The sequence below is a fragment of the Pyricularia grisea genome (genome assembly GCF_004355905.1).
Source record: "Pyricularia grisea strain NI907 chromosome Unknown Pyricularia_grisea_NI907_Scaffold_2, whole genome shotgun sequence".
Lineage (NCBI taxonomy): Eukaryota > Fungi > Ascomycota > Sordariomycetes > Magnaporthales > Pyriculariaceae > Pyricularia > Pyricularia grisea.
Window position 1 is genome coordinate 5,109,180 of NW_022156717.1, and position 25,074 is coordinate 5,134,253.

Below are 25,074 nucleotides of genomic sequence, written 5' to 3' on the forward strand. Positions count from 1 at the left end.
ATAAACTCAATTTTGGGAACTGAGGCTCTCGGCAGTTGACAGATCCTGGTCCAATAAGCGGCTTGGCACGTCTACTGCGCGTTGCGAACCACACTAAATGACCCCTGGTTCATCGCATGTGACGACTCATGATGTCAGCACTCGCAGTTGGGTGGTGGCCAAATTCCGCGTGGACAAGAACCATTTTGGAGCTCAGAGCTTGGTACCAAATCAAGGCAGCTTTTGAGAATGCGTCACAAGGGATGCTTTGTGTCTCAACCCGCTATTGAAGTAGCATTGTGCAGAGCCAGTCTATGCACTAAAGGAGGCCTCTAGAGGAGTAGTTTGCAAAAAATCGAATCAACTATTGGGCTGCCTCCTCCCGGTCGCATTTGATCCAAAGGTCTAGAACGCGTCTTAAAAACCCGAGACAAGCCACTATTGTAGTGAGCTAGCTCTCCCTCCCCCCGCAAATAGAGGGTTCTCACGAGCAACCAGCACGAACGACACGCACTCTCTAATTGTAACCTGTGTGCAAACCAAATCAACCAGTAAACGACTTCAATCCAACATACTCGGACAGGCAGTAGGGCCGCGAAGACAACAACGATGCTCGAATATTTCACCTACAGAAAGTTCAAGAAGCACCAAGCGCAAAAGCAGGAGGCAGAGCAGAAACGTCTCAGCCAAGAGGCCGCAGGTACTCCCGGCAGCACTAGCAACGACATTCCACAGATTGTCGAGCCCAGCCCGTCAGCCACGGCGACGACAGAGGTCAGGTCACCGCTTCTCCAGGATGAAGACGAGAGGTTCTTTAGGCTCCTGACAACCCAGGACGCGTCGCTCATCACCCTCAGGGATGCGGACAACGGCGAAGATGACGAGGGCCCCAGGCCGCCCTTGCCTCCGCGCATAAAGACGCCAGAGATTGGCTGGGACAGCGATGCCGAGTCCTTCATGGTTGCAAACAAGGGCAAGGGCAAGGAGAAGGCGGGAGAGGAGACGGCGGCGCCAGCTGCCGCAGACAAGACAAAAGATGGCGATGGCAAGTTCGCGAATCGCATCGGTCGCCGCATCTCGGTGCTCGTTCGTCGCCCAGGAAAGAAGCAGCCGGACGTCAAGCCGAACCCCAAGGTCCCCGTCTCAGAGGAAGACGCCGAGCGGGAAAAGGACGACCTGAGCCGCGTCCTCGACGAGCTGAACCTTTCGGCACAAAACAACCGCGTCTTCTCGCTGTCCAAGGAGTCGACCGAGCTCGTCAACTCCTTCACGCAGGTGTTGAAGGACCTGGTCAACGGCGTCCCGACGGCTGCCAACGACCTCAAGACGCTCCTCGAGGACCCAGACGGTCAGCTGGCAAAGAACTATGAGAAGCTTCCAGCGAGCCTCAAGAAGCTGGTGCAGCAGATGCCCGACAAGGTGTCCAGCAGCCTGGCGCCGGAGCTCCTTGCCGCGGCGGCCAAGTCGCAAGGCCTGGAGCACACGGACAACTCCAAAGGTGGGATCAAGGAGACGGCCATAAAGCTGATCAAGCCGGGTAACCTCCAGGAGCTCATCACCAAGCCTGGCGCTATATTGAGTATGCTCAAGGCCATTGTGAATGCGCTCAAGCTGCGTTGGCCTGCCTTTATTGGCACAAACGTGATTTGGAGTATAGCCATCTTTTGTGAGTCTGCTCCTCCCGGATCTTTCCTGTTTGTAGTTATGAGTGAAATATTTGGCTGACCAGAAGTAATTCTTTTTACAGTACTGCTTTTCGTGCTTTGGTACTGCCACAAACGTGGCCGTGAGGTTCGCCTCGAAGGAGAACGGACGACTGAGGCAGGCGACCGGATCGAGGAGCTGCCTGATGACCCTCTACTTCCAGCGCCACCGGCGGGTGAAGCTTCGGGATCCACCTCATCGCCTAAGCTGCCGCCACCGCCTGTAGGTCAGGGCAGCGGTAGCAAGTGATAGGTTCGGCGGAGGACACACTTCAAATGGCATACACGTTGACGCGAGTCAATTCTTTAAGCATGACTTAACATAACAAATGCAGACACTTCTCTGGTCGGACCCCAGGCTGCGAAAATTAATGTGTCGAATGGCTTACATGGATATCAAGGCGAAAATGATGTTTAATACCCGTTAATGACCCCCAAATCATACTTAGTTTAGTTTATGCATCAAGCAGCAATTGCTTTTGTTCACTGCGCATTCTTACGGTAGACGACAAGCTTGGAGCTCGAGTACCTTTTCCAGATTCTCAACGGTCATTTCATGTCTCGTAAAGCGCAACTGATAAGTCGCGGGGTATCCCTTTTTTTTACGCCAAATTAACCTCTTAGATCCGAAAAAAAACATAAAACCGAGCCCAAATCCAAAGCAAGCGCTGGGTGATCATGTCATGTTGACACGGACCCATAGTCTCACCAACTCCTGGTAAACATATTTGACTCGGGGGTCAGAGCTCAGAAAACCACTCTTCTCAATCGAGTCATCAGTCCTCTTGCATTCGATCTGCTGCATCGACCCCGTCCATGTTACCCTCCGCCTTGCGACCGTCTTGGACCCAGAAATGCACCTCGTCTATGATGTCGTAGACGATATCCTCAGCTATCTGCTCATTGTATCGCTCGAACATAGGCTTGGGGGCTGTTGATTCGGTCCTCGTGGTGGCGGCAGCCGTGGCGTCTGCATCCGTCATCTCCACGTCGCCGTTTGTCGCCGGCTCAGATGTTGCGCTCCCATATCCCGGTGGCGGGTACCAGAAATCGGGGCCAAAATTCACCTCAGCCGCGCCTCCACGGAAGACGCTGACTGCCGGGTAGTAACCCACCGTGCCGTCGTCGAAACCTTCCTTGGCGCCGTCTTGTAATTTTGCATTGGGCGTCGAGGCTGGGGGCAAGAAGCTCAACAGGTCCTCGAATGGAGTGCCCATGAGGACACCGTTTTTGTAAATTTTGATGTATGATTTGGGCAGTGTCCGCAGGCAGGGGACACGGTGGTTTGGGTTGGGCCTTTCTGACAAGTGGCCGTGCCCGGCGCCCGCTGCAGCCATGGGTGACGGGTTCATGAGGTCTTCCAACTCCTTGATCGGGTGATAGTCAAAAACCTCGGAGAAAAGATTCGTCTTGCCTCGTATTACCACCCGCTCCCGCACAATGTTGGAGGCTTCAGCAGCAGCGTGGAAATCTGCTGTCTCCTCGTCGAGAAGATCAACGGCGGGGTTGTAGTGGCCCTGAACAACCTTGCGATGTAGCTGCTCCGACGGAAGACATATCTCCAGCCCCAGTACGTCGCCTTCCCGAACGTCCTCCCCGGGCGGGAAAAAGTCCTTTGGCCGCGACATGTGCACTTTCTGGCCGCCAACGTCACGTATCGCATAGCTGTATGCGTCCAGACCGACCGGCGCATCACGCGACGCCTCCCTTCGCGCCCATCCAATCCGCACGTGGCCGTGTGACTTGGTCTCATTCGCCTCTCCTTCGGCATCGTTTTCTGCAGATTTTTGTTTGCTTCGTTCGGGATTTATCACACCGCGCGTCACCTTGCATTCCCAATACCAGCGGCCTTCGCGCACTCCCACATTGGCCCGCGCCATTCGAAAGCCCAGCTCACCAGTGACGTGCATCGCGGACCGGTCGAAGTACATTTGTTGTGCTGCGTCTTCCACGCTGAGATGAGCGGTATATGGGAGCTGGTCGGTGTGGCGGTAGTAGACCATGGAGGGAAACGCTGGATCAGCTATGCAGTAGTTGTAGACATAGCCTTTTCTGTTCACTGATCTGAGTTGACAAAGAGGTAATAGTCAGCTATATGCTCCAACTTGGTAGTTTTGGCTCTTTTTTGGCATGCCCTCGTCAGGTGATGGGATATAAACTCACTGTTCTGTTGTCTCGCCAAACTCAATAGTCTCGCCATCAGGCCCTGTGACCTCATGGTGACTTGTAAACATTGGCGCGCGGGGAGGCTCAAAGTCGCTGCTCCTCATAGCAGGAAGCAGCTGCGGATACCGCGCCGGAGCGGCTTTGTTTGGATCAACGGGGCTTTGATCCTTTTGTCTAGGATCAGGCGTGGCCCTTGAGCTATCGGCCGTCGCAGAACCACCGGCACCCCCAACAACGCCTTTGCTCTCACGCTTCTTCAAAGACTCCTTCTTGGTGCGCTTCTCGCGCGCCGCGACGCCAGATGGCTGCTGCTCATCTCGGGCTTGAGACTGCGCCCTGGCCGGGGCGGACCTTGCATCTGGGTTCAGCGGGGACCGAACGGCGGGCGCGTGGTCGTCCTCCATCAGGACGCGCTTTTGAGGGAGCGAGGATGCAGGAGGTGTGCCGGCTCTGGGTGAGGTCGATCTGGTGGCTGCCGGGGCTGTGTTTGTCGCCGCCGCTGGAGTCAACTCCCCTTTGGGCGTTTCGCCGTTGGTCGCCATGCTGTTGATGAGTGCTACCTGATCATTTGGGTGTTGTAGAAAATGTCAAGTCAGGGTCAATAAAGCCCACTGAGATAACACGGAGGAGAAGCTGAGCTTGGGATAAACGATACACGACAAGTTTTTACAGCCTAATTGACTTGGAAATTCCTATACCAAGCTCTTGTTCTAGAGGTAGGCAAGTAAGTCGGTCTGGATTTGAAGGAAGTTTTGTAGCTGCAGGTACAATGCAATTAATTGATTCCTTTCCTGTAATTAGCTCGGAGCTCAATTGAGCAACCAAACCACCCCCAAGTAGCTCTCTTTGGTGCCTTCAGCTTCCCTGCAGCAGGGGTGACGTTTGTACCCACTTTACAGGCCCATACACCAATGACATGGCAAGACTTTGTTGGATCTTTTTACCCGGTCGCGGCTCATCTGCAACTCCTGTACTCGATAATTAATTGGAACCCTTGCAAACATACATCTTTTAGGGCGTGAATTTCATCTGGTTTGCAATCGCGTTTCTACTCCCGACAGCAACGCCATCACAAACCACCCACCTGGGTGCCCACCGAGCCAGCCGCCATCATGCCTGTCGTCAAGGGAGGGGTTTGGACCAACATCGAGGACGAGATCCTCAAGGCATCCGTCTCCAAATATGGCCTGAATCAATGGGCACGCGTCTCGTCGTTGCTGGCGCGCAAGACGCCGAAGCAGTGCAAGGCGCGATGGAACGAGTGGCTGGACCCGAGCATCCGCAAGATCGAGTGGAGCAAGGATGAGGACGAAAAGCTGCTGCACTTGGCCAAATTGATGCCAACCCAATGGCGCACTATCGCCCCCATCGTCGGACGCACGGCGAACCAGTGCCTCGAGCGCTACCAGAAGCTTCTCGACGAGGCCGAGCAGAAGGAGGCCGCTGCCGCGCTGGGTCTTACCGGGACTGGTGAAGCTAGCGCACCGACTGCCGATTCCGTTCGTCGCTTGCGCCCTGGCGAGATCGACCCGGACCCAGAGACCAAGCCGGCCAAGGCCGACACGGTCGACCTCGATGAGGACGAGAAAGAAATGCTGAGCGAGGCGCGAGCTCGATTGGCAAACACTCAGGGAAAGAAGGCCAAGAGGAAAGCTCGAGAACGCCAACAGGAGGAGTCGCGCCGGTTGGCCGCGCTGCAGAAGAGGCGTGAGCTCAAGACGGCTGGCATCAATGTCAAGGTCACAACCAGGAAACCGGGCCAGATGGACTACAACGCCGATATTCCTTTCGAGCAGAAACCCGCACCTGGTTTTTACGACACATCAGAAGAGCTTGCCCGGAATGAGCGCGAACGCTCCGCTTTCGATCCCAAAAAGGTGCAACTTGCCACCAAACGCAAGGGAGACCAGGACGAAGACGCGGATCGAAAGAGGAGGAAGAACGACAAGGAAGGCTCACAGTCTGCATCACTACAAGAGGCACTCAAAGCTGGCCGTATGCAAAAGATGCGCGAGGCTGAGCAGAGCAGTAAGCGTCGGGCCTTGGTGCTCCCAGAGCCGCAGGTTGGAGAGGGAGAGCTGGAGGATATTGTCAAGATGGGAATGATTGGTGAACGGGCAGGACAGATGGCCAGGGAAAGCGACAATGATGCCACCCGCGGCTTGGTTGGTTCTTACTCGTCACTCAACACGGGTGCCCCAATTCGAACGCCCCGTGCCCCCGAGCAGGAGGACCACATCGCCAACGAGATCAGGAACATTCGTGCGTTGCAAGAGACGCAGTCTTCACTACTGGGCGGTGAAAATACGCCGCTTCATGAGGGTGTGGCTTCGACAGGATTCGACGGCGTTGCGCCACGGAAGCAAGTCATGTCAACACCGAATCCGCTTGCGACGCCGATGAGGTCTGGGGCCAACGGGATGGGCATGACACCAGGGGGGCCAGGGGCAACACCACGTGCACCAGGACAGACCCCATTACGAACACCTCGAGACGGTTTCTCCCTGAATACCGTGGGCGATGAGGTTGCATCAAGGCAACAGCTACTAAAGGGTCTTGCTGCTTTACCAAAACCCAAGGAAACAGAATGGGACCTTGAGTTACCTGAGGATCAGATGGAGGTCGATGCCGCAGAGGCCCTCGAGGAGGATGCATCTGAACGGGACCGAAGAGAACGGGAGATCAGGGAAGCTCAAGAGGCACTAGAACGCAGGCGGCGAACACAGGTGATGCAGCGAGACCTGCCCAGGCCAGCTGTTGTGGATATCGAACTCTTTTTGAAACATGCGGAGTCGATACCCGATCTCAGCCAAAGCATGGTTGCGCGAGAAGCAGCCATGCTGATGGCGAACGACGCAATCAAGTTCCCTGCCGCAGGTTCGAAGCCGGTCCGGTCGTCAAAAGTTCAAGTTGAACAAGTGGACGATGCGGCGCTGGCTGAAGCTCGTCTGCAGGTCCTGGTGGAAGCAGGTAGCGCACCCAAAACGGAAGATGTTCAGAAGGCCTGGGATAGGGAAAAGAGCAATTCACTTTTGCTTGGGCTTGGATGCTACGACGATGACGAGGAGGAAGAGCAAATGGCTATTATGCGAAATGCTCTAGAGGTACGTCAGGAATTTTTTTTTTTTTTTTTTTCTTTTTTTTTTAAATTACAGCTGTATCACAACAGTTCTTGCCGCACTTTCTAACACAGAAAATCGTATGCACAGGAAGTTCAACAATCCATCGTATCGTCTGCTGAAAAGGGCAACAAGCTGGAGAAGAAGCTCAACTTGCATCACGGCGGCTACAAACAACGCGCCGAGATGCTCAGGAAGAAGATTGGAGAGGCATCCGAAGCACTTACCAAGGCCAATGACGCCTTAAGCGCGTTCAAGACTTTGGCAGTTTCTGAGGAAATTACGATCACACGCCGGCTCGAGGCGCTGAGGGAAGAGGTCGCCTACGTCAGCCGACGGGAGCGCGAAGCACAAGAGTTGTACAGGCGCATTAGGGAAGAGTCGGACGATATACCTGTGGTTACTAATGGGTACCACTAATTAGGGCCAGTCGAACGTTTGCCCCCAACCGTTGTACAATCAACTTGTTACTATAACATGCCTATTTTTGTTTGTTCTAACACTTGGATCAATGACGTTGTTATCTTACCGCTTGTTCTGCCGATGATGCCTGTGGTTCTTTCTCTATCGGCTTCTCAAGAGAACCAGATCCAATTGATGCTTGCTATGTCACCAAAAAGCAACTTAATCTTAGCCAGCTAGCTAATCTCTGCGGAACTCCGGATTGTTTCCCGAGTGAAACGTCTTAACACGGTCTCACCTTAACTTTGATAAGACGACAGCAAAAACGTTTACGGGCCATGCAGGGCTTGAAGGGCTAATCTACTAGACCCGTTTATTGTTGGCCCGCGACATTTCCACCCATGACTAGAGCAGGTCTTGCAGGTCCAATCACGATATGAGTTTGCTGATAAAAAAAACGAACAGTTGACCTGGCCAGGTATCGAATAATTGCACGGTTACCAATAATCTTCGCCACTGTGAGCGAATCGGGAGGCCTGGACTGATAGACCAACGTTCCGAACAAGCCGAGATGACCGAGTCGTTTGTTTTGTTTGTTTGGTTTTACTTTCTTTTGCATTGCACGGTGCGAGCCTGCGCCTAGCCCAAGTATGGATGTTGAATGGGTAAGTTCCAAGAGGCTAGCACAGTTTGGAAGTTCATTTTTACCCCGAAACTCGTGTGAAATTACAGCAAATTTACATACATATACTTTCTCCCATAATTTGTCAGGGTGTTGGAACTGACCCCTTGAACCTGTGTATAAAACTGCTATAGGATTACTGTAGTCGAACTTGCCCCCAAGACTGAATCGAGTAATGCCACGATGGCTGCTCGTACTCATCCCATCTTATAAAAAAATCCAATCATACTATTGGGCGGCAATCTCACAGAATCGGTCTTACGGGTACTGCTATCGTGCTCGGATAGATTCCCAACGCCTTTTGCGTTGGTGCGTGCCTCGAGGGCAATGTCATAAGTCCGACCGGGAACCATATCCTTTTTTGGGTTGCTCAAGTCAAACGGACCAAATCTCGATGTGAAGACAGCATAGTTTTACTGTCCTTACGTAGTTATCTTGGGTCGGGCAGCTGCTTCAGAGTGCGCAGCGTTTCGGCTGTGGGATGATCAATGAGCTGCTTTATGTGTCAAAAAGAGGCTAAGGCATCCGTGCTGTTTTCCTTCTCATCTTCTCAGTAGGAACTCTTACAAGAAATATAACCAAAAACCGCAAAACCATGTCGCCGGCTCCGGCAGAGATCTTGGTCCCAGAACCAACCGGACTGTCACCCACCCTGACTGACGAACCGACACCATGGCCTTCTCACCTCCCGATACACCTACGGCTCCCTGCCGAGTCGACAGGAGACGTCGACTACTTTACAGGTGCCGTCTGTGACGAAACGACGGCCCTCCTCCCCAAAGACTTGAAGCCCGGCAAGCCGTCACCGGAAGGGCCGACAAAGCCCAGTCCCTTCCTGGGCGGCGTGTCATCCGGTCGGTTCTGGGTGATATTCACAGGCGTCCTCTTTACATACTTTGTCGTCATCTTCGACGCGACCATCCTGTCGTCGTCGCACCCGGTCATCACGAGCTACTTTGGCGCTTCGCAGAGCGCCTCGTGGCTCTCGACCGCCTACCTCCTCACCAGCACGTCCTTTCAGCCCCTGGTCGGCCGCATCTCGGACAGCACGGGCAGGAAGCTGCCGTACGTGCTCAGCATGGTCGTCTTCACCGTCGCGACGCTCGCTTGTGCCCTTGCGCCGACCATGGGGGCCTTCATCGCCGCTAGGGCTATATGCGGTTTCGGCGGTGGCGGGATGATGGGGATGGCGAGCATCTGTGTCGGGGATCTCGTGCCCATTGAGTGAGTGATTCCTTTTTTATGGGCTCCAACGTTACTGCATGCGCTTCATGAGAAGAAGAGGAAAAAAACCAGAAGCGGTTAGGCTCCTTTGCGGTTACTGACTATTCGTGTATATTGGAAAAAGACGACGGGGGCCTTACCAGGCGACTATGAGCGTCATGTTCGGCGTCAGCTCCATGGCCGGCGCGGCTCTGGGGGGTCTCATGGCGGATCATCTCGGTTGGCGGTGGGAGTTTGGAGTGCAAGTCCCCATTCTGCTGATCAGCCTCATTGCCATCATGTTCGCTCTACCAGAGAATTTGGGGCTTTACGGGAAGCAGCGAGAGTCGCTGCAGGAGTCTCTACGGTCTTTTGATATCAAGGGCTCACTACTCTTGACTTTGGCAGTGACTTTCCTTATCCTTGGACTTGTGAGTATACCTTGGGAGCATGGTGATCTTGTCCTTTGTTTTGTTCTTAGATGCTGACCTGAGAACAGGATATTGGCGGGAATTTACTTCCATGTAAGACGGGACTTGATCGAGCCTTTGGATTCCCTTCCTTGTCTTCGTCACTAACAATATCAATGAACAGGGTCTCACCCTTTGATTATAGCTTCATTGGTTCTTGCTCTGGTCCTTTTCCCACTCTTCCTCCGCGCGGAATCCTTGGCAGAAAAACCAGTCATGCCACTAGATCTTGTCCGCAAATCCCCGGTGATGAACCTAATCTTCTCCAACCATATCTCATCGTTCCTTACCAATGCTATTCTGTTCAACGTGTAAGCCTAGCCAGATAACCTTTCATACCCTGAAACAGAGATCAAGGGGGATCCTGCAGAACACTGACCGTTTTTGTGACACATAACCAAACTCCACAGTCCGCTCTTTTTCCAGGCCGTGCTGCTCACCTCAGCCACAGAATCTGGCCTCCGCCTCGCGGCGCCCTCGATACTATCCTCCATCGCCGGCCTCGCCACCGGCTTCCTGATAACCTACACCCGCAACCTCAAGTGGGCCCCGACCCTAGGATCCCTGCTCCTCCTCGCCGGCGTGGGCCTGCTGTCTGCCATGCGCTCCGGGCTGCCCGACTACTTTTACATCCTGTGCCTGGTCCCGTTCGCCATCGGCCAGGGCCTGCAGTTCCCCGGAACGTTCCTGGCCGTGCTGGGCGTGACGGAGCAGCGGGAGGTCGCCGTCGTCACCACGACGCTGCAGCTGTGGCGGAGCCTGGGCGCCGTCGCCGGCATCGCGGGCTCCAGCATCGTCGTCCAGGCCGCGCTGGGCAGGTTCCTCGACGCAAACGTCTCGGCCTCGCCGGCCGAAAAGGCCGAGATTGTGCGTGCCGTCAGGAAGTCCGTCGGCGCCATCGCCTCCATCCCCGAGCCCTACAGGTCCCAGGTCGTGCGCAGTTACGAGTCGGCCCTCAGCCTCATGTTTGGCTGCTGCGTCGGCTTGGCCATGATCTCGCTCCTCCTGTTGATGCCCATCGAGCTGCCCAAGCTAAGTCCCAAGGAGGATGTTTCCAGCGATGCGGCTGAGGAGAACGGGGCGTGATTTTGAAGGGGCCTTGTTATTGGATTTTGGGGGGTAAAGGAGTGGTACTTTGTTCCTTTTTTTCCCTATGTTCTATCAATGTTCGTGGTTGTGTCTAGAGCAGGACTCCCAAAGAGTAGAGGTGTTTTTATGTCAGTGTATGTTAGATCGTGAGACACGCAATTCACAAAATTAGAGGGGAAAAAAAGTGTTAGGAAATCTTTCCCCAAGGGTCTGAAACTCCGCGGCTTAGCGACATCAGCCTGAAGCCATCACGGCGCTTCACAAAACATGACTGGACTGCTCTAACAACAATCCCCTAATCGTGTTATAGGCCACGAGCTGGAGATGGCACATTGGTCAGAAAGTCTTGGCTTGATTATTCTATGTCCAATTCCAGCGCAATGCGACGTCACAAACCCCTGAGACCAAATCTACGTGACTGTTTTGCGCATCCTATTTATAAGACGAAGCCTAGTCCATAAACCCAACGCCCCTAACCAAAGTAGCAACCACAAACCCCCCGGCAGTGAAACAATTCCTCATATGCCTGTCGCCACAGCAGCGGGAACCAACACGGCAGCACCATCGATCCCACCGTCGTGGCAAGGCTGCAACACAACCCTCACCCTGGAGCCCCGGGAAGCAGCCTCCGGATACTCGCGAGCCGCAATGTCGTCCAGGAGCTGCTGGCAGTGCTGCAGGTAGTCCTGGAAGTTTGTGATGCAGCCGCCTGTGTAGCCGACTCCGAGCTGGAGCTCCGTGGGCCGGTCGTACATGGACGCCAACGCCTCGGCGCTCGGGAGCGCGCCGGAGCATTTTAGCAGAGCTATGGTTGAGGCGGCGATGATGCCCGCCGCCCGGTACTCGATGAGTCGTGCGATGCGGTACAGGGCCTGGGCCAGCCCCTTGGTCCATTCAAAGGCCGGCCCCGGCGGGAATTCATCCGTGAGTCGATTTACTAGCGCCGACCAGTCGTTGTTGCTGCCGGGTCTAAAGTGGCTCAGGAAGGTCGTGTTTCGAGGCTCGAAGCTGCGGAGGAGTTTTTCAGGAAGCGTGGTAGAGCTCAGACCGAGGACTTTGGTCATGTAATCGACCAGTATTAACCGCCCGAGTTCGCCCAGATACCGTCCGGCGGTCATGTACTCGAGTGGTTGGAATCCTGGGCGCTCGACGGCCCCGCTGAGGTGTTCATCCCAGCTGGTGATGAGGTTGTGCGCGCGCAACGGAGCAGCCGAGCCGTTTATGCTCCATTCTGTGTTGACCGCAATCCTGAGACAGGCAGGGCCGCCGTTCTGCCCCGGTAACGTTTGGACTCTCTTGGGTCGTTTGCTCTCCTTCAGGCTGTCCAAGTCCATGAAGACGGTCGCATTGGAGCCGGTGCCGCATATCAGTCCCATGGCGGGACGGCGATCGACATGGATGGCTGTCGTGCCATTGATGTCGGCTGTGGTTGGGAACTGATGCATGAAGCTCACCAGAGTGGCTACAGCATCGTTTGTGATGGCTGCAACTCGGATCCGGGGAAGGTCGCTACGGCTCTTTTCATAGCCGTCTACGAGGTGCCATCCAAGGTCGAGATCGGATGTTATTCCAAACCCCTTTCCCATCTGCAAAAGTGTGGCCTTTTCGAGGGACTCCTGAACCATAGGGAAACTAAACGTAATGCCCAGTGGCAGCTCTGCGGCGGCGGCAATGCCAAACTGTGCACATGCCTTACTGACTACCTCTGAGATACATGCGCCGATCCATGCAAAGAGCACAGTATGGTTCTCGTTCTTGAGGTGGCTATCGATGGGCCAGCTGTGTTCGAGATGTCTCCTTAGAGGTAACGTCGTCTCATTTTGACCATCCTTGTGCACGTGGCTCAGTTCCACAAACGCTACGCGAAGATTTGTACCGCCGCTGAGAATTATGTTAGAGTCAACCCCCCCTTGGATTACATTACTGGCACCTGTAGGTGGTTTTAGCATCTAAAGACACTAGGTGTTGCTCACATATCAATGGCCAAGTGTCTAGAGAGAAAAGGGAGTGTTAGCAGACATCCAAACTTGATGAGCCTCTGTGCTCGGCCCCTTTTTAGTTGGTACGAAAAAGGCGATGTTTTGAGATAATCATTCAGGGGTAGAGTATAACCCAGCAAATACAAGTACCGGTTACACCTCAGCCCTATACAAATTAGTCGAGGTGAGGTAAATAGGTAATTGTATGGGTGATATACGAGTACCCCGCTAGTTGACATGCCGAGTCCGGTTGTCAAAGTAAATCCCGTGTCCAAGGATTTCAATCCTTTTTGGGACTCATCATCTTGCATGACAGCGGCCTGGGTCCGTTTGCCTGGGTATGAGGGGAGCCAGCAGGTAAAGGAGGGAAAGAAGAAAATATGCCGGTAAAAAACAAAAAAAAACCAAAAAAAAAAGGAAATAAACAAATATGAACAAGCTAAATAAAAAATACTGATAAAAAATTGAACATAAATACTCACGGGCCTGGATCCTTGCTGTCAACAGCAGCACGTTGTAATAACAAAGACTCAGATATGGGTGTGGGCAGAAACTGATCGTCTGACTGCGCTGCAAGGTCGGCAAAGTTGATGCATAGATCCTGCGACAATCTGTGGACCAGTTGTGTATCGATTTGGAGGGGTTTGAGAAAAGTCTCTAGACTGTCAAGCTCTGTAGTAGTTTCTGATGAGAGGGTTGAAGAAGCCATCTTGTGCGTATGTGCGTCTAGATGCGTGCGCCTGGTAGAAATCTCTATCATTCTTGAGATGCCTTCATAAAGTTAGATAAGGTAAGGTAGGTACCTAGATTAAGGTTGGTTAAGGCAAGGCAACCCGGTAAATCTGTGATGGGTGCGTGTGTGGCAATGTAAACAGTTATTGAATGCCGGACTTCAAGTCTGCTCTTCTAAACAATATCGTTAAAATAAAAACAACAAAGTAAAAAAAGAAAAGAAAAGAAATGGAGGCTTAAAAAAATAGATAACCGCCCACAGCGTAAGAAAAATAAAAATAAGAAAAAAAAAAGCCACTTAATTCACGTTACTGTGAGCCCGGGCCCTGATCCAACGTGTCGCGATGATAAGTAGGTATGGTAGGTGCCTGTCTCCAGTGCCGCCAGGAATGATGCGCAGTAACGTGGTATCAGATTTCCATCGGAACCAGCTAACGGTACAAAGCAGTAAGCCCTGAACAACCAAGGAGCTGCGCAGTGGATACCAGGGTGCAACTTGCACCCCAAAAAAAAAAAAAAGCTATACTACCTTGACTAGCCTAGTAAGGTAACTAGACCAAGAGCAGACTAGCAGACAGTCGGCCCGCTGGGTTGCGCAACCCGTACAGTTACAGGGTGCCACCAAGTGCCATGTGCCTCACCTTGTGCCGTATGTGATTTTGTCGCTAATTTTGGTTGTTCTTTAAATTTGATTTTCCCCGGCTCTGTTTGCTTGTCTCATTGGTGCTTGTTAGCACCTCGGGGGGCCAGTTCGAAAATAAACAGCAGCAAAAGTTACGAAGTAGCTGCAGGCAGCAGCATCTCAAATCACCACCCATGACACCCTTAAGAGATGGTCTGGACTGAAAGTGGGTTGGCGCAGGTCCCAACGTCCAATATTACCCCGCAAATGTGACCGAGAGCAACCAAGCACCGCCCAGCGAACGCTATTGCGGGTTGGGGTTTGGACTTGGTTGGCCACTTGCACGTGCATTTGGGTCTCGATCGCCACGACCAAATCCAAAGGTCCACCTGACCCGTGCTTGTTTATACCCGAGCTTGCTTCATTTCAACCCGTCATTTGATTGCAACATTGCTTGAAAAAAATACTCATCCGAGTATTCAGATCGGTTTCCATTCGTTTTCTTCAAGCTGTCAAGCTGCTGAAAACACCTCGAAACAATTGTATGCACACGGCGTATGTACTGCTTCGTGCCATCACAGATTTAGCTATATTCTTATCTGCGTGATCGCTTGGTTTCCATTATATCTCCGACAGCAATCGCCACTCCGTAATAGCTTAAACACCCGACCCCCGATATCCCTCGAAAATCTAGACACGCCAAAACGATACACCATACGCGACTGTCGAGATTCCAGAACAACCGCCGAAATGGACGATATCAAGCGATACCCGACCCCTCGAGCCCTTCCGCTTGCATCGTCGCGGAGGAGCCGGACCTTTGTCGCCTTGGCGGCCATGGGCATCGTCTCTTTCTTCTTCTTCGTCCACATCCGTCCGCTCGCGGCACTGCACACGACGCCCGTTGTGACAACCCCGTTGAAGACGCACCCACAGCCACGGCCCGAGGCCGCCGTTGGGAAACAGCAGGCGGCACCTCTGGTGCCGCTTGAGGCGCACATCATGAGCAAGTGCCCGGACGCCCGGGATTGCCTGAGGGATATGGTGCTGCCTGTGATGCAGCGTGTGTATGACAAGGTCAACTTCACCTTGTCGTTTATCGGAACGTGAGCATTTGATCTTCATCTTTGCCGAACTCGTCTGCCCTGAATTGTTCGTTTACTGACTTGACCCTGTCTATCTCAGTCCCGATGCCGACAGCGGAGTCGCATGCAAGCATGGTCCAGCTGAATGTATGACTTTCAAGACAAACCCTTTGGAATTGGAATCGGCAAAGTGCTAATCACTGATCAACAGGCATGGGAAACATTATCGAGCTATGCGCCGCTGATCTGTACCCCGATCCCAAGACGTATCTTGGATTTACCATGTGTATTTCGATGAAATACTCTGACATTCCCAAGCGGGAACTCATCGAGTCGTGCGCACTTGAGCACGCCGTCGACTTCAAGGCACTCAATGATTGTGCAGCCAGAGACGACGGTGCATACGGGACGGATATGTTACGCAACAGCGTCCAAAGGACATCAAAGGTGCGTGCTTCCCTTCTCGATGACCCCGCCAAGGACTTGACATACCCAGCAAAGTACCTTGACTAACACTGCATTCCTTTAGGCCGGTGTGAAGATGAGCTGCACAGTCAGGCTGGATGAGGAGATCTACTGCATCAGGGACGGAGGAGAGTGGGTTGATTGTCCTAAGGGACCGGGTGTCCAGGAGCTGGTTGCGGCTATTGAGCAGAAGTACTCGTCTTCGAAGTAGTCTCTCTTTTCAGCGGTTCAAAAATTTCGGTCCACAACTCGCTCGCTTCTCCCAGTGTGTAGCCCATCGACACTGAATCCATACCCGCGTCATCGCCTCCGCTCATGCTCTCAAGCTGCTCGATGATGCTCTCCAGACCCACCGCCTTGCCGGTGGCCTGCGTGGCTCCCGCCTCGAGCTGGACGTGCACGATGTGTATGTGGAAGTGGTAGTACGTCGGCTGGTAGTGAACATACAGTTTGAGCTGGTCCTGCTCAATCTCGGGGTACACCTCGGCGGTGGCGTCGAGAAACCTCTGCCGCATGTGCCGCAGCCAGGGGACGTGCCTCTTTGTCAGGTCGCGCAGGCTCCAGATGTCACGCCTCTCTACCAAACCCAGCAGGTGCAGCGCCTCGCGCGTCGACCGGTCCCAATTCAGGTCGGGGAGCAGCAGGAAGCCCTCGTCCCCGGCCTCGCCCAGCGGCGTGCGGTAGATGACGTCCTCGACCTCCTTGCGGCCCTCGATGATGTTGTACACCCAGCTCAACCTCCCGGCCTCTCGCTTGGACTGCATATAAGGGCGGACCCTATCCCGGTAAACCTCGGGCGTCTCGACCACGAACCGCACCCCCTGCCGGCTGTACTTTTTCACGTGCTGCTCCGTGCACGGGTAGATGAGGTTGATCTTGAGGTCCTCGGCGTCGGCCGTGTTGCCGCCCGTCGCGGCCATGTACCAAAAGTAGACGTCGTTGGCGCCCAGGTTCTTGACCCTCCGCAGCGTCCCGGTGACCGAGGAGAGGTACTCGGCCGAGCTGGGGAACGAGGCCCGCTCGAGAACGACGAGGGCCGGTTGCGAGTCGATCGTGCCGTAGAGGGATGTGCGTCTCCCGGCTTGGTCTGTATGGGGCACGTTTTTGCCGTTGTTAGAGGAAGGAGAGACAAATAAGAAAAAATGGTACAAGAACATGGTACAAGAGCTACAGCTAGAAAGAGATTTTCCATTACCTTGATTCAACGTGCGTTCATATTTGAATTTGGGCAGAAGGGCCTCTGCTTCTTGCGTAGTAGACATTTTCTGCGAGAGAAGTACGGTGACACAACCAAAAACACCTTGTCTTATAAAATGGTGTTGCTGTCCAAAGTTGGTGGTTGCGTCTGGACCCAAGGGCACAGCTCTGCTCTACCTCGACGCGACGCGGGTTGGGCGGGGTAGGTGGAAGCTTTGCTGAATCTCTCCCCCCCCCCCCCCCCCCCCCCCCCCCCCCCCCTGGGCTCGATTCACGGCCAAGCAAACGTCACTGCGGGGCAGGTCTGATTGGGGTTTTGGTTCCTGAGCATATTGTCGAAGCATTGAATTGGGGCATTCCTTCGGTACATACAAGTACATTATAAACAGGTCAAGTCGCTAGAACCCTCCTACACTCAGGTCGAATCCATGGTAACATCAGAACTTGGTCCCGGTCTCCAAAAGAGAGTTGCCTACCTTACCCGTAAGCTCAAATAAGGTATAAGTGATTTACAATTTCGCAGTCAACATAGCACGGATAATTCATCTTTGTTGCTGACAATATAGCTCTGCTTATACCATTATGCTCATCAACAAAGCAGCCAGGAGTCGCTGGTCGTCCATCCCTCAACCACACATGTCGTTTCGATTTTTCCCATCCACACCTAGCTCAACCTTGCACCTCGCCCAATGTCTCCCCGTCCTCTTTACAAGAAAAATCTCTTAGTTTGGTACGTATATCGGAGAATCTGTATACACCCAGCAAGATAGTCACACCGAGCGAGGTGAGAAAAGTATGTAGCCTTATAACCACCGCTTCCATTTCCCCTACCCTATTCCTTGAGGCCTTTCATGCCTAAAACCGACTAGTTTCAGCCTCGCTTTCGGTTATACATAAAGAACTGGCAGCCCGGTGTAGCAACGGGGACCACAGCGGCCGGGTATACCGGGTAAACCAGGGGAACGACGGGCTGCACGGGCTGAACGACCACCTGAGGCTGCTGTACCGGGTACGTCACTACTGGGGTCGTCACTACTACGGGGGTCGTTACCGCTGGGGTTGTTACCATTGGGGCCGTCACTACCGGGCCGACGACGAGCGGCGTCACGACTGGTGTGCAGCAGTAGTACGCCGGGTACATGACTCTGTTGCCTTGCGGACCGGGGTAAATCGCCATTTTTTTTTTTTTTTATCGTCGGGCTTAATCACAAAGAAAAACAACAGCAAATCGCGTAGAGGGTTTGGTTTCTATTCCTTCTTGGGATGTGTATCTGCAAGGTGAAGGCTATTGTTGGCGCTGTATGTTCGGGCTCACTTATTGGGGAAAAAAAAAAAAAAAAAAAAAAAAAAAAAAAAAAAAAAAAACGATACCAACAGTGGTGAGAAAAGGAAAAGAACGCAGGTAGAAACTCAAGATGTCTTGGAAAGCTCACTGCGTGCTTGCACCTCATCTAGAGTAGCATATTCACAAAATTCCTCTCCATCCATTTACAAATATCGAATTGAATAAGTGCTGCTCCAATCCAGTGCCACTGACTCCTGTCAATGTCAAGAGAAAACATCTTTTACAAGCCGTTGACCAAAAAGGCTACTACTAGTCATCCCGGTCACCTGCCCCCCAATCATACTGACAGTTTGCAGATGAACATGAGCATCAGACGACGTCGTTCTAGTTGCCGGGCGTCGTTGGAGTGCACAGGAATAAGGAAACTTCACGCTGTTAGCAAGACCCCCAAAGAAACAGATACCTCTGACAGCCGAAGACGAGATAGACACCTGCCAATTCCGGCCATGAACAATCTTTACACATAATTGGCCGCCAGATGCGGTATCCTCGTCGCATCTTGTCAGAAAACCTGCCCACCAAGATAAAAGATGATTAGTGACAAGGCACGAATCGTCGACGAGCAAGACCTAGTCCCCGATGAGCTGAAAGAATGTGTCACCGCTTGTCAAGTCGTTGATACAGGGCGGCCACTGGTCGCGAACATCTGATCTCTTTTCCTTATCACTCCTAGTTTGTGATGGAGTAAAACCTTCCGAGGTACATAGTATGTCTGAGCAGAGTCACTGAATGGGATTTGTGAAGAAAATTACCCGTAGGTTAGAATTAACCACCGAGATCCAGTCACACCCAAAAAGCCTGCGTGCGTTTGTCTGTGATTCATCCCAAGTCTATGTTTCGATTTCGGAATAAGCGAGCACATTTTGTCATAGGTGGGATGTGAACCGGTCCCCTCCGGCGAGACGATGGGGAGCAAAATCACCTCGGTGTGTGAACTTGGATAATGTCAATGATGCAAAATGGGAGAAAAATATAGGACGTTGCTACTGTCGAAAGCGAAAAAAAAAAAGACAGGCTGTTCTTTTCATGATGTTTTAGACCCCTGGATTCCTAAACCCAAACCATTTTGAACTGTAAGAAACAGAAAAGTAAATTGCGAGAAATGCCGGTCGTATCAAATGGTAGTAATGACTCCTTGAAAATGATTATGTACAAGGTGGTTGTACTTTGGAGTATATGCAAAAATTCCCATGTAAGTGCTGAAAAACAAAATAAAAGAACGCTATGCATGTGCCGCTATAATTAAAAGATCGTAAAAACCTGAGTGGTAGGAGGTGCACAGCTAGATATATGGAGCTAGCCATGGTAAAATAAAATAAAAATAAAAAGGTCGATGGGGGTGTTTCGGTAGACCCAGCACCAGGCGTAGACTCAATGTACCGTGTTCAACACCCGATAGTCCACCGTATCCCTGGGACTGAACTTGATCGCTTCGGTGGGCCCGTCCGCCTCTAGTCTCGCATCGGTACGCAAGATGACAACATCGCTCCCAGCAGTCTTTTCCGGGGCAGCGATGGGTGGTGATAGGGTTGCTTCCGGAGACGCTGCCAAAAGCGGAGGTGAGGGATCCAGAGGCGAACTGGGCACCAGGGGCGATGGCGATAGGGCACGATCCTTGATGTCCTTTAGAGTCGAGGTCGCGGACTCTCGACGCATGCTCTGTAACCTGTACGATCTGCTCTTGACCGGCTCGGGCGTGTTGCCGACATCAGGGTCTTCCTTCAGCCTCCGCTCCATTTCCTTGCTCGCCAGCTCTGCCGTCTCGGCGAGACGCGCCTTAAGCTTCACAATCTCTTCGTCGCAGTCGCCGTCCCTCAGAAACTGATGGGCCGCCTGCTCGCAAGTGGCCTGCACGAAATCGAGACCCTTGTCGAGGGCGTCGAACGCGTCGGGAACCTGCGGCGTCGTCAGCATCGCGAGCCCACTGCCAGAGTAGGCGCCGCGGGCTGCTGCGCGTGCAAACGTCGGCCGGAGCAGGTTCGGGCCACCCGGGCTTGCACGGCCGTATCGCATCGCTCTCGTGCTGACGTAGTTTAGAGGTGGCGTTCCCACCTCGCCGTCACCTGCGCTGATCGGCGACGCCTCCAGGGTCGGGCTTGGCGCCAGGGGACCGGCCAACATGGGGCCTGGGGATAATGATATGTTTGGGTCCGCCTTGAGCTCGCCATTGATTCCGTCGTCGTCTTCGTCGTCGTCCGGCACCTCCATCTCGGCCATACGTTTTATCTGGGCCACCTTGGCAGCCATCTTGGCCTTGCGCATAAGGTTGCGAGATGCGGAAACGAACTTGACTAGCTCCTCGAAAAAGCTCTGCACGTAACTGTCGTAGTAGACCAGCACCACCCCTCGACAGCGGTACTTGGGTGCAGCACCCTCGCCGGTGTCGTCGGCCGATAGAACCGAGTCAGTCCTGATACGTTTACGCACGTTTCTCCTCGCCCTTTTCTCCGCCATTGTTACAATGTGATCCGAATTCAGTTTCCCGGACGGTGTGGGTTGTAGAGAAGATGTCTCGCGGGGTTCAGAGGTAAGGAGAGGATTCGTAGGGGCTGTCGTTGCAGGGTCTGCTGGTGACTCTTGTGACTGTTTTGCTGGTGCATCCTTTTCGCTTGTAGGGGTTGGGGTAGATTCGTCGGTAGGTCTGAGAGACTCGGTAGAGCCCTTGTTTCTGATAGATTTTTGTTTGGCGGCCTGTTGGTGAGCTTCGGCGAGCTTGGCCAGCTCGAGTTGTCGCTGTTCGATTTGACCGCTGAGTTCATCCAGGCGTTTCAGCCAATCTGGTATGTTTGCAGAGAGATTCTTGAGGGCGTCCATGGTGACCATGGGCGAGGCCCCCTAGGCGATGGAAACTGCAAGGTTGCTGTTGCTGGGTCTGAAATTTATTGATTGTCGGTGCAATCTAGTGTACTGCAAATCGGTGGTGTTGGGACGCAGGCAGATCGATTCGAACCTGGATGGTCTTCTCAACAAAGACCAGAGTGTACAGTTTGGGGGGGTGTCGGCGGCTGCAATAACTCTAACCACTTGCGAATTGAATTTGAAATAGTGACTGGATGGAACAGGGAAGATGTGCCAAAAAATCCAATGGGTACCCTGTATGACTTGGTTGCATATAGGAGGCTGTCAGGGCGGACGAAAGCGAGAAGATGTGGCTTGCGGAGCCGCCACGATTAGGCGCAAGTGGCAGTCGAGGCTAGACGAGTTTGGTCGAACTACAAGGTTTGATCGGCAGGCTGTGCAAGTAGATGGATGCTCGCGCGATCCGAAGTCTTGCTGCTTGTTGAGAAAAGTAATTCGTTTCGTTACGTATAGTGCGTGGGTGTTGATCGGCGAAACAGAAAGGTACCATCAGTGCTTTTCTTTTTTGTTCTGTTGTCGATTGTTTTCCGATCTGGCTCCGAATTGCTTCTTCGCCATCCAGGCTGCTCGATTTCCTTTTTCTTCTTCTTCGATTTATTTGCCTTGATCAGTAAACAAAAAATAAGGAAATGAGAAGCCTTTTTTCTTGTGCGACCCCTTCCATCCACCAGGGGCCTAGGTATGTCGCGAGAAGCAAGCAGGACGATATAGACAGGGAAACGTTTTTTAAGACGACGTTTGATGGCTGGCGTCGAGGCAGGGTCGTCTGTGTGTGTAACGATGAGGTGACGTGGTGTAACTACTAAAAACTCCCTCTTTCTAGTTTTAGTCCTGGCGGCCGACGCTAACCAACCCAAACGTGATGGAGAGGGGAACGAAGAAAATAGAGATTGAAATAGCGGAGGCACGGGCAAGTTATCAGGCGAATCCAGACGTGGAAACTTTTATGGGCTAAATGAGTTTGTGTTTCTGTTTGCGGAGGTGCCCCGTCGGAAATACTGCGACTTTGTTGATGGCTTTTGAGTTTCGAGAACATCTAGTGATCCACTTTCTTGCCAACTTCGGGTCGGCCGGCCGCCTTTCAATCGTGGTGGTAAATAACAGTGTTAAAATCAGGCGAGCAAGGTAGGCGACAGGGGTGAGGAGGTTTCGTCAGGAGTGGGGATGGCTGCTGCATGCTTGATCAATTTCGTGATGCTCAGGCTTTTCTGTTATTCTTCCCCGTTTTGTCCTCGCCTGCTGCATCCTTGCGGTGAGCTGTTTTTGGTCTTTTCGTCAGGTCAGTCGCACACAGGCAGATATGCGTCTGCAAGTAGAATGTTGGCATGGATCTTCAAGGGCGGTCTGCCAGAATGGAATTGAGGAGTCGTACCAAGTGGCCTACGGCAGTTTCCGTACTACCCAGCAATCCAGCGGGGTAAGTAAGGCACTTGGTTTATTAGGGAGAGAAAGGGGAGAGATCTTCATCCCACCCACCCACATCCCGCGAGTTGTTTTATTACGAAAGTGTGTATCTTCTTTTCAGGTCCTTACAGTTAGTACTATGCGTACCTACCTAGCAAGCCTAGGTATGTACCTAAGGTATCCCGTAACATTCGTAGTGGGTACGGTAAGTAAGAAAGTAATCTTTTGTTATACAGTATTGCTGTATAAGCAAAGAATTACTACTTGACTAATGTGAAACAAGCATAAGGAACGACAAAGTGGCTACTGGTAGTTGGAATCGCATAATTAATCCAGAGGTCCTCATTTCATATTCTATGAATTTTAGGGAGTTTTCCACCTCGAAGATCGGCGAGCGGCGAGCGGCCTCGAGCGACCGCCTCGAGAACAGCTGGGGCAGCAAGCTCCCTTGTCTTGCATTGGCATCTTGAACGGGAGCGAGGGGCTGGCTTCAACTCTAACCTCACCAAAAAAAAAGTCTTTGGCCAAGCGGCTAGCTGCAGCATGCGTTGGTGCCAATTACGCCCGTATCGTGGCTGAAAGCAAACAAATTCATCCAATTGGGCACAACTACCTCTGTGGGTGATGAAGGTGGTGGGCCTAAATACAGTACTGGTATCTCTTTTCTTTTTTCTTCTTTTTTTTTCCCCCCGTCAGTTTTATGAATCAAGACTCCATAACACAAAAGCAGCACCATATGATCAACAAGCCCCTTCATACAAACAGCCTATCCACGGACAGTATTTCTTGTTCAGGTAGGGTAGGACCGCAAAACAAATCCCTTGGGGACAACGATGATCAACGACCCCATTTTGACGGCCTTGGCTCCTCATGCAGGCAATTCGGCAGCTGTCCGTCCCGTAACGGAGAATTGCAAGGAAATAAGCGGGAGCAAAACAAAGACTACGGAGAGAAGCTTCACTTTTAGCGACCGAAACGGCCAAACGGCGAAAATGCGCAACTAGATCTTCACAGCCTCCACCATCCATCGGGGATATACTTTTGGTACTACTACAATGGTTGACAGTTATGCATTTACTATAAACTATAATAATTAGCCAGACGACGATCATTGGCGACTATTCGTAGATGCTGCAACTAGGAGTATAACACAACTTGGGGGCTAACAACCAACTCCGAATCCCGATTGCAATCGCCTAAGCAGGCAGTTGTCCGATTTTACACTTGCACGCCTTCTATTGGCAGCCGCATGTAATGCTAGCGTAAAGCGGAATACGGGCATTAGGCCATTCCTTTTTCAAGGCACGATAATTTCTTAGCCAACAACAGGAGGGTGATCGACAACGATTAGAAGCGAGCGTACCAGTAATAAATACCGAAATAAAAAGGAACAGAAACAAGGAGATACAACTGTGTGATTTTGCCCACTTTGATTGGTATGTTTTATCTTGGGAGAGAAATAAAAGAATGGAGACAGTGTGGACCGAGGTAGCATGAAATATTGCGAACATACTCCATTTTGCTGCATCTGCGCAATGCAAACCTGCACAGACATTTTTTTTTTTCAAAGATGCAACACGATCAGGTCGCCGAGGTTCAACAAGGGACGTGGTAGACCGCCTCACTTCTCTGGTGTGATCGGGCACCTCCCTCGAGTCAGAAAGTCGAAAAGGTCGGCGATCAGCAGGTAGGTAGTGCAAGCGAGCGGATTTCGGAATTTCCGTTATCTTTCGAAATTCTAATATCTCTCCTTTTCTTCTTCTTTTTAATTTTTTTTTTTTTTTTTTTTTTTTTTTTTTTTTTTTTTTTTTTTTTTTTAGTCTTGGTCCTAATTGAAATGCGTTCACGCCAACATTGATGGCTAGACAGATTCATTCGAGCCATGTCTAGCCTCTCTCTCTCTCTCTCCCTGTTGATTGGGTAATGGAGGGAGGGAGGGACGGGACTTGAGATCCGTCAGTGCAGTCAGACACATTACGTACTGTGGTACAACCAACCAGGAAAACTGCAACCTGCAAGCACGGTTCGAGATTTCCGCATTGGGCTACCTTTGCGATAATAATTCTTTCTGTGATGTCGAAATTTGGTCATGATAAATGCTGATTTCCATCATCAATCAGTACCAGCGAACGGTTCGTTTCGCTTTACCTGGTACTGGAGAATTTACTACGTAGCATGCAGGTAATACTTAGTCAATAGGTGGTAAGCTGCCCAGGATGATTCGTATTTGACCCAACGCATTTTTGATCCTCGGTCATTAATCCATACGAACCTTCTCTAGAAAAGAGAATGAAAGGCGCGAAATAATATACATATATATATATATATATATATATATATGTATATATTGAAGAAATTACCCGAAGTGTCTTTGAATCAAATAACTTCTCGCCCTCGACCGTCATCCAACCTTCCCTTCCCCAACCTGGGCGTGGGCCCGCTCACACGTGGCAAAGCCTATCAGATTGCCAAAATACCGAAGCTATACCCGGACAGCCAAGACGGCCAAGGGGGCCAGCCGTGGTGGGGTTGGTTTGTCGTTATTCCTAGCTTATTCAAGGGGTTCGAGCCAC

The 25,074-nt window shown here is 52.1% G+C and overlaps 9 protein-coding genes across 9 annotated transcripts; 4 read left to right on the forward strand and 5 right to left on the reverse strand.

Annotated features, from left to right (window-relative positions):
• Positions 1-209: 209 nt before the first annotated feature.
• Positions 210-2,159, forward strand: PgNI_04089 (uncharacterized protein). Its single transcript, XM_031124141.1, has 2 exons — positions 210-1,645; positions 1,727-2,159. The coding sequence occupies exons 1-2, from the start codon at positions 589-591 to the stop codon at positions 1,930-1,932; spliced, it is 1,263 nt and encodes a 420-aa protein (XP_030984893.1). The 5' UTR covers positions 210-588; the 3' UTR covers positions 1,933-2,159.
• Positions 2,160-2,458: 299 nt separating this feature from the next.
• On the reverse strand, positions 2,459-4,390 carry PgNI_04090 (uncharacterized protein; the record flags this gene model as incomplete). The annotated part of the gene is made up of 2 exons (XM_031124142.1): positions 2,459-3,746; positions 3,846-4,390. The coding sequence occupies 2 exons, from the start codon at positions 4,388-4,390 to the stop codon at positions 2,459-2,461; spliced, it is 1,833 nt and encodes a 610-aa protein (XP_030983662.1).
• A 531-nt stretch (positions 4,391-4,921) lies between these two features.
• On the forward strand, positions 4,922-7,449 carry PgNI_04091 (uncharacterized protein). The gene is made up of 2 exons (XM_031124143.1): positions 4,922-6,952; positions 7,058-7,449. Exons 1-2 carry the CDS (start codon positions 4,961-4,963, stop codon positions 7,385-7,387), a joined length of 2,322 nt encoding a protein of 773 aa, XP_030983663.1. The 5' UTR covers positions 4,922-4,960; the 3' UTR covers positions 7,388-7,449.
• A 1,197-nt stretch (positions 7,450-8,646) lies between these two features.
• Positions 8,647-10,810, forward strand: PgNI_04092 (uncharacterized protein; the record flags this gene model as incomplete). The annotated part of the gene is made up of 5 exons (XM_031124144.1): positions 8,647-9,275; positions 9,400-9,685; positions 9,754-9,778; positions 9,849-10,035; positions 10,135-10,810. The coding sequence occupies 5 exons, from the start codon at positions 8,647-8,649 to the stop codon at positions 10,808-10,810; spliced, it is 1,803 nt and encodes a 600-aa protein (XP_030983664.1).
• A 347-nt stretch (positions 10,811-11,157) lies between these two features.
• On the reverse strand, positions 11,158-14,297 carry PgNI_04093 (uncharacterized protein). The gene is made up of 4 exons (XM_031124145.1): positions 14,054-14,297; positions 13,275-13,698; positions 12,787-12,804; positions 11,158-12,694 (listed from the first exon to the last, which is right to left on the reverse strand). The coding sequence occupies exons 2-4, from the start codon at positions 13,550-13,552 to the stop codon at positions 11,332-11,334; spliced, it is 1,659 nt and encodes a 552-aa protein (XP_030983665.1). The 5' UTR covers positions 13,553-13,698; positions 14,054-14,297; the 3' UTR covers positions 11,158-11,331.
• A 268-nt stretch (positions 14,298-14,565) lies between these two features.
• Positions 14,566-16,537, forward strand: PgNI_04094 (uncharacterized protein). Its single transcript, XM_031124146.1, has 4 exons — positions 14,566-15,252; positions 15,332-15,378; positions 15,443-15,678; positions 15,761-16,537. Exons 1-4 carry the CDS (start codon positions 14,897-14,899, stop codon positions 15,905-15,907), a joined length of 786 nt encoding a protein of 261 aa, XP_030985670.1. The 5' UTR covers positions 14,566-14,896; the 3' UTR covers positions 15,908-16,537.
• PgNI_04095 (uncharacterized protein) lies at positions 15,876-17,001 on the reverse strand (the record flags this gene model as incomplete). Its single annotated transcript, XM_031124147.1, has 2 exons — positions 16,892-17,001; positions 15,876-16,783 (listed from the first exon to the last, which is right to left on the reverse strand). Exons 1-2 carry the CDS (start codon positions 16,956-16,958, stop codon positions 15,876-15,878), a joined length of 975 nt encoding a protein of 324 aa, XP_030983659.1. The 5' UTR covers positions 16,959-17,001.
• A 763-nt stretch (positions 17,002-17,764) lies between these two features.
• Positions 17,765-18,070, reverse strand: PgNI_04096 (uncharacterized protein; the record flags this gene model as incomplete). The annotated part of the gene is made up of 1 exon (XM_031124148.1): positions 17,765-18,070. One exon carries the CDS (start codon positions 18,068-18,070, stop codon positions 17,765-17,767), a length of 306 nt encoding a protein of 101 aa, XP_030983660.1.
• Positions 18,071-19,609: 1,539 nt separating this feature from the next.
• On the reverse strand, positions 19,610-21,052 carry PgNI_04097 (uncharacterized protein; the record flags this gene model as incomplete). Its single annotated transcript, XM_031124149.1, has 1 exon — positions 19,610-21,052. One exon carries the CDS (start codon positions 21,050-21,052, stop codon positions 19,610-19,612), a length of 1,443 nt encoding a protein of 480 aa, XP_030983661.1.
• Positions 21,053-25,074: the final 4,022 nt, after the last annotated feature.